Below are 7973 nucleotides of genomic sequence, written 5' to 3' on the forward strand. Positions count from 1 at the left end.
CTGGCTAATTTTTGTATTTTTAGTAGAAACGGGGTTTCACCATGTTGGCCAGGCTGGTCTCAAAGTCCTGCTCTCAAGTGATCCACCTGCCTTGACCTCCTAGGGTGCTGGGATTACAGGTGTGAGCCACCACACCAGGCTATTATTTACATTTTTTATAGAGACAGGGTCTCGCTATGTTGCCCAAGCTAGTCTTGAACTCCTGGTCTCAAGCTATCCCTCTCACCCCAGCCTCCTAAAGTGCTGGTTTTATAAGTGTGAGCCACAGTGCCAGCCGGGGCCTGTGTACTTTAGAGGGGTGAAATTGTATGGTATTGAGTTATAGTCTCAATAAAGATGCACATAGTGGAAAGAAGGCTTAAGCACTCTTTCTTTCTTTTTTTGCTTTCCTGGAGAGGGAACAAAAAGAATTTGGTACTGGGCCGGATTAGGGCATAAGGAAAAGGGAGGGGCTGAAGAGGATGTGTGGGTCTCTGGCCAGCCTGTTAAAATGAGAGACCCCAGTGATCCCCAGCCGTGACCAGGAGGAGCTCTCCTTAGAGGCTAAGGAGGTTGCCATGACTCTGAGCTGTGCTTCAGGGAGAAACCAGAAACCACATTCCTCATGCTGTCAGTAAACCAGTTTCCTGCCTTTCATAATACAGAGAACATTTTGAGACTTTAGTAATAACCACCACCCCAAGAAAGAAAAGAAACTTTTGGGGGAATGTGTACCCCTTTAAATGACCGGTCCAGCAAAGCACTGAAATACAGCAGCAGTCACACCTTATTCCCATGTGAGCTAAGTCATCTGCCTGTTATGTGGACTCTACACTGAGTGTTGCCACCAAGTAGCTGTAAATTAGCCTAACAATGCCATACACCAGACACCATAGCACATACTCTACAGTCAACAACGTAGCCGGGCACGGTGGCTCACGCCTGTAATCACGGCACTTCGGTGGGAGGCCGAGATGGGCAGATCATGAGGTCAGGAGTTTGAGACCAGCCTGGACAACATGGTGAAACCCCGTCTCTACTAAAAATACAAAAAGTTAGCTGGGCATGGTGGCAGACGTCTGTAATCCCAGCCACTCGGGAGGCTGAAGCAGGAGAATTGCTTGAACCTGGGAGGTGGAGGTTGCAGTGAGCCGAGATTGCGCCATTGCACTCCAGCCTGGGTGACAAGAGCAAGATTCTGTTTCAAAACAAAAACCAATGCATAGCCTATCACTAAATCAATGTCATTTCTCTAAACCAGTGAGAATTCCTAACAAACAACCAGTAATCACTCCTCTCCTGATTTGTCCTTTTTTCTTTAAAAACTTGAACCTCTCCTATGCTCTCCAAAGTACTTCCCAGTGCTTTCCAGGGCTCCAGTCCTCAACCTTGGCCCCAGTACACTCTCTACATCAATTTTGCTTCAGTTTCTTTTTTTAGGTCGACGATCCTCAAGGCTGACCTTCTGACAGGGTGCGATTCAAAGTCACTGAGAAGGAAGCCCAAACCATCTCCCTTAGAAATCCATCTTGAAGTTTCTGTTGTCAGATAGACATTCTTTCAGTTCCAAACTTTTCCTTGTTAGGAATCTCCAGTCAGAATGCAAACACCCCTGGAATAGTGAGCGCTCCTGGAGGATCAGCACTTCAAGCTCTGTCACTTAATCACACTGTTGAACTCAGTTTCACAAACAAGTAGTGGGAGAGGCAGGGAGAGACGTTAGCCGCTGTAGTGGTTTGGAGCACAGCTTCTGGAACCCAGGAGTGTGGGATCCAAGCCTGGCTCTGCTGGGCTGTGTGGCCTTGGGCAACTCCCTGAACTTCTCAGTTCTTTCACCTTTAGAATGGGGATAATGGGCCTGGCCTGGTGGTCCACGCCTGTAATCCCAGCACTTTGGGAGGACGAGGCAGGAGGATGGCTTGAGCCCAGGAGTTTGAGACCAGCCTGGGCAACATAGTGAGAGCTCATCTCTACAAAAAAAAAAAAAAAATTAAAAACAAGGCAGGAATATTGCTTGAGCCCAGGAGGCTGCAATGAGCCATGATTGTGCCACTGCACTCCCGCCTGGGTGACAGAGCCAGATCCTGCCTCAAAAAAAAGTTTTTTTGAGGATAATGATACCGCCACAGGAATAAATGAGTTCACAGATATAGAACACTTAGGACCACGCCTGGTCTGTAGCAGGTGTTACAAATGGGTTAATTAATTAATCTATTAATTACAAATGAATATCAATGAGGACCCAGAGAGCACGGAGGGGTGTTAGTTGCTCTAGGATACTCAACTAGTTGCTGGTAGAGCCACTCCACAAAAATGTGTCTTTATTTTCCAAAGCATTTTGGCATCTTTTTATTGAGGTGGGGAACTTTATTCAACAATCCTTTGTTTTTTTTTGGACAGAGTCTCACTCTGTGGCTGGAGTCACTGGAGTGCAGTGGCTCCATCTCTGCTCACTGCAACCTCTGCCTCCCAGGCTCAGGCATCCTCCCACCTCAGCCTCCAGAGCAGCTGGGACTATAGGCGCAGTCACCACGCCCAGCTAATTTTTGTATATTTTGTAGAGACCGAGTTTCGCCATGTTGCCCAGGCTGGTCCCAAACCTGTGGGCTCAAGCAATCCGCTTGCCTCAACCTCCCAAACTGATGGGATTATAAGCAAGAGCCATTGCACCTGGCCCTCAATTCTTATGTAGTTGTAAAGTACCTTGCTGTATCTTTTTTTGTCCCCTAACCCATTTACTTTTTTCTTTCAGACCAAGAGTCTTTTTTTCCTGGCAGAAAGTCCTTGGTGCACATCTGACAGATGTCAGTGTTTGCCCTCTACATAGGAGAAAAGCAGGGCTGAGTGCAGTGGCTCAGGCCTACAATCCAAGCACTTTGGGAGGCTGAGGCAGAAGGCACACTTGAGCCCCTGAGCCCAAAACCAGCCTGGGTATAATGAGACACTGTCTCTTCAAAGTATTTAAAAATTAGCCACACGTGGTGCTACATGCCTGCAGTCCCAGCTACTCTGGAGGCTGAGGTGGGAGGATTGCTGGAGTCCAGGACTTCAAGGCTGCAGTGAGCTATGATCCCATCATTGCACTCTGGCCTGACCAACAGAGTAAGACCCTGTCTCAAAATTTAAAAAAATAAAAAAATAAAAATAAAAAGAGAAAAGAGAGAAAAAGAATAGAAAAGGCCAGTGAGGCCACTGCCACACACTACTGAGGGGTAGGGAGTGGCTCCGCACACTGCCAGACACCCTTCTCCCCAGACGGCACAGCCTCTGTAGCCTTTGCCTGCCCCCACATTTCTCCTTGGCTCCTACATCCCCTCTCGGCTGCACTTAATGATTTCCCAGATTCTTACAGACTATTGGAATCGCTTTTCAGGAAGCCCAACACGCCCTGGCTTTCTCCCCAAGGGGCAGGTTGCTCACAGGAGGGGGAGCGCATCTCCACCTTCATCCCTCTGGCTCACAAGAGGCTTCCTTTCCTGGAGGGCTGAGGCAGCAGGCAGCTGGGGTCAGCCCACGCCTCTCGCATGTGGCCATCTGAATCATTTCCTTTTGCAATGTGTTACTCAGTTTCAGGGCCTGCCACGTGGGGGTGTTTCCATTCCTTTCTACAGCTGCACATGGGGGACGTGGGGAACGTGGCAGTCGTGCCTTTCTCTGGACAACAGAGGACCTCCCTGACCCCCAAACACCTAAGTCCTCATCACCTCTGTTTCTTTTCTATAAAATGGAGGTGATAACACTTGATTTGTCTAACACTTTCTTAGTTGTGAGACAGACAAGATGACCCAAGTGAAGGGGCTGAGTAGACTCCAAAGCAGTGACTCTCAGTTGAGGGCTGGGAGTTGATTCTGCCCTCTCGGGGACATTGGTTGTCACTCCTGGGGGAGAGTGCTACTGCGTTTAGAAGGTAGAGCCAGGGAAGCTGCTAAACATCTTGTAACATGCAAGACAGCCCCTACAACAAAGCATTAGCCAGCGCCAAATGGCAGTCATGCGGAGGTGGAGAAACCAGCTCTAAAAGTAGTTTGAAAAGTAGTAACATTTACAAAGGCCAGGCATGGTGGCTTACACCTGCAACCCCAGCACTTTGGGAGGCCAAGGTGGGTGGATCACTTGAGGCCAGGAGTTCTAGACCAGCCTGGCCAACATGGTGAAACCCCGTCTCTACTAAAAATACCAAAATTAGCTGGGTGTGGTGGTGCATGCCTGGAATTCCAGCTACTGAGGAGGCTGAGGTGGGAGGATTGCTTGAACCCAGGAGGTGGAGGTTGCAGTGAGCCGAGATCGTACCACTGTACTCCAGCCTGGGCGATGCAGCGAGACTCTGTGTAAAAAAAAAAAAAAAAAAAAAGAGAAAGAAAGAAAAGTTGTAACATTTTACAGGGAACTCAGTCTGTGCCAGGTACTTTACATGCATTGTCTCATTTAATTGCTGCAGCACCGTATGAGGTGGTATGGTTATTACTCCCATTTTACAGATGAGAAAACTGAGACACAGAAGATTTAAAGAACTTACCCAAGTCTCACAGCTAGAATAGGATGGAGCAGGAATGAATCCTGCGGTTTCTACTTCCCAGGCCCACTTTTTTTTTTTTTTTGAGATGAAGTTTCGCTCTTGTTGCCCAGGCTAGAGTGCAACGGTGCGATCTCAGCTCATTGCAGCCCCTGCTCCCCCGGGTTCAAGTGATTCTCCTGTCTCAGCATCCTGAGTAGCTGGGATTACAGGCATCTGCCACCACGCCTGGCTAATTTTTGTATTTTTAGTAGAGACGGGGTTTCACCACATTGGCTAAGCTGGTGTCGAACTCCTGACCTTAGGTGATCCACCCGCCTCGGCCTCCCAAGACCCAGTCTTAATCTATGTGCTACAGAGCATGTTTCCAGTCTGTCTGTGGTGAGGGTCTCACATCCATGCCTGACTAAATGCTCTTTTGCAAAAATGTGCACTGCTTTCCTCCACTCCAAATATAAGCAGATGCTATTGTGATGAACAAATGCAAATTCTTTTAAAGTGTTAATAAGTCAACGTTACTTTTCTGACATTATGCATTTTCCTCAATCAAGGGAATCTAGAAAGTAAACTGCAATTATGTTGTGGGAGTCCATGAAAATCTTTCGTCTCTGAAACAAGGGACCCTCAGTATCTAAAAGGCAGGAAACCTGCGTGACAGATCTGAACTAAATTCAAATCTAGCAACGCCTTCTCTGAGTTTGGCTTGCTTTCGTGCAGCTCAGCTATGTTACTTGCTGAAAAGGTTAATTAACTGCCCTGAAGCCAAAAGCAAAACAAAAGCAGAGCAAAACATCTCACCAAACATAGAAGGATTTTGCAGCTAACATGTTTGGTTCAGGTTGGGACAAATGAATCCTTTGGGTCTCTTCCATTCAGTTACAGATCCTGCTTTTAAAGGCTGTTCAAGTAGAATGATTCCACAGAGCATTTGTCTCTAAACCTCTCTCCTCCCTATAAAAGACCACCTGCTGGACAAGACTTTCCCCCTCGCCCCACCATGATCCCTCCCAACACAGAGTTCCTTCTGCAACACCAGGAGCCCCCCAGCGACTCTCCAGGAAGGCTGAACAGGACCTGGCAGCCAAGCCTGCTCTTGGCCCCTTTCCCTGAGCAACACACTCACCCCTTCCTTCATGCTCTGATCCTGTTGCTCCATGCTTGCTCGGGAAGCGCAGAGTGCCGCTCACCTTCTTTTAGCCAAAGTAACACGTGCACTGAATGGAGAGAGAAGACATTCTAGGTGCACTTTGGCCACGCCAAATAACAGCCAATAGCATTTTTATAGCCAGACTAAGTCAGAATAACCCTTTCAGGAACCTGGTCTTCCTTTCACTTCTGCTTTTAAATGAAACATCTGGGGTTTGGCTAAGCAAATGGGTGCCCCCTGGGGACTGCAGGCCCAGCATTGTCCTGATGGAACAGTCTGCGGTATTTCCCCATTGCTAAAGTCTCTACCAGTCAGGCTCATGGTGAGTGACTGGAAGGGTTATTTCTGTCAGGAACGCGTGGCAAACAACAGCTGTCATCCACCCTACACGATACCAGGTAATACAAGGGCAACAGATTGGGCCACTAGAGACCTCATAGACGCTGTCCCTGCCAGGAGAGAGTCTAGTCTCTCTGGTGGAGAGTCAGTTTTGCCCAAGTAACCGTGCAACACTGTTAGGGGAAAGTTTCTCATTTTCCGTTTTTTTTTTTTTTTTTTTTTTTTTTGAGACGGAGTTTCGTTCTTGTCCCAGGCTAGAGTGCAGTGGCATGATCTCGGCTCACTGCAACCTCCGCCTCCCGGGTTCAAGCGATTCCCCTGCTTCCACCTCCTGAGTAGCTGAGATTACAGGCGTGCACTACCACACTCGGCTAATTTTTGTATTTTTAGTAGACACAGGGTTTTGCCATGTTGGCCAGGCTGGTCTGGAACTTCTGACCTCAAGTGATTTGATTTGCCCTCCTCGGCCTCCCAAAGTGCTGGGATCACAGGCATGAGCCATCGCGCCCGTCCTCTTATTTTCCATTTTAAGGAGCTCAGAATGCCCTAGAGATGTTACTTTCTGTGTATTCATCACTACTGGGAAGGTGGTAAATACCTCAAACCCCTTTCCAGGCAGGGCAGGGAAAGTGAGTCACAGTTGCTGGTCCAGGTCCGGCCATCTCAAGGCCAGGCCACTGTCAGCCCCCTGTGCTTGGCACTCATTCAGCTGTCACACGGCTTGCCAGAGTAAGTGGCCAAAATCCAAAGTCTCACAAGCCCCACAGGTTTTCATCTTTACAGGACATACTCCCTGTTTTATTTGCTGTGGCGTAAATCCAGTTACTTTAGTGATTCACTCCAAATCTCGTGCATCTTTAAACAAGCGGAGACTGGGAGCCTGTGTTGGGCACTGTTCCTTGTATTAGCAGCAAACCTCCAGGGTTGTTCAGGGTGGAAGACTGTGAGAAGCCTAGCAGTGTGGCCCACTGTGTGTGTGTGTGTTGGTGGGGGGTGGGGGGGTCCCTATTCACAAGGGAGAACTCAGCATTCCGTTTCAGCAGCTTCACTGCCTTTTTCTTCTGTGTACCACTGTCCTAGTGCACTGACTTGTGACTAAGGCATAGCAAGACCAGAGGTTTCCAATTATTTCAAAGATTTAGAAAAAGTTTCCAAAGAAAATGCACTTTAATTGCAGGGTTAGGGTGGAAAGAGGAAATCACCCATGGGGGAGTGAGGAGACGGGTACAGGTGTGCAATCCAACAAAACGAAGCATCCAGCCGGCCGTGGTGGCTCACGCCTGTAATCCCAGCACTTGGGGAGGCCGAGACGGGTGGATCACCTTAGGTCAGGAGTTCGAGACCAGCCTGACCAACATGGTGAAACCCCGTCTTTACTAAAAATACAAAAATTAGCTGGGAATGGTGGCAGACGCCTGTAATCCAGCTACTTGGGAGGCTGAGGCAGGAGAATCGCTGGAACCCAGGAGGTGGCGGTTGCAGTGCACCCAGATCGTGACACTGTACTCCAGCCTGGGCCACAGAGCGAGACTCCATCTCTGTCCTCCACCCTCCCCTCAAAAAGAATCGACCAAAATTTGCAGTCATCAGTCACGTCAAGTGCATGACACCTGCTTCTATCTAGGCCCAGATCTTCCACTTCTCCCTGCCTCTGGGCGAGCGGGTAACTAAAAACGGGGGTCGCTGGCCGGGATGCGGGGACAGTGGGCCAGGCCCTCAGGCCCAGAGGGGATCATCCCGGGAGCTGCAGGCCGCAGTACCTGGTTCCTGCCAGTGACAGGGCGTCGCAAGCACAGCCATGGATGACGTCACCAACGCTCGACCCGTGCTTCCGCCCTGGAGGGAGCCGAGCGCGGGGAAGAGGGCGCGGCGCGAGGCCGTCAGGACACCAGGCTGCGGGCCGCTCAGTCAGTCCCTCCGCCCGGTGGGCCTGCGGACTCCGGGTAGGTCGTGCCCCTGCCCAAGACCCCTCTGCCTCAGCCCGGATTCCCCTCG

At 49.5% G+C, this 7973-nt stretch overlaps 1 protein-coding gene across 4 annotated transcripts in view; it reads right to left on the reverse strand.

Annotated features, from left to right (window-relative positions):
- Nucleotides 1-7973, reverse strand: part of SLC2A5 (solute carrier family 2 (facilitated glucose/fructose transporter), member 5) — a 50083-nt gene that overhangs the window by 28546 nt on the left and 13564 nt on the right. The window contains exon 2 of one of the 4 annotated variants that reach the window (XM_011935765.1): nt 5616-5706. In XM_011935765.1, coding sequence (XP_011791155.1) covers nt 5616-5648 — 33 coding nt within the window. In that variant the 5' untranslated portion in view covers nt 5649-5706. Of the gene's footprint in view, nt 1-5615; nt 5946-7973 lie in introns of those variants that run through there. The other 3 variants (XM_011935764.1, XM_011935766.1, XM_011935767.1) reach the window with 3 other exon arrangements.

The sequence above is a fragment of the Colobus angolensis genome, unplaced genomic scaffold, assembly GCF_000951035.1.
Source record: "Colobus angolensis palliatus isolate OR3802 unplaced genomic scaffold, Cang.pa_1.0 Scaffold149, whole genome shotgun sequence".
Lineage (NCBI taxonomy): Eukaryota > Metazoa > Chordata > Mammalia > Primates > Cercopithecidae > Colobus > Colobus angolensis.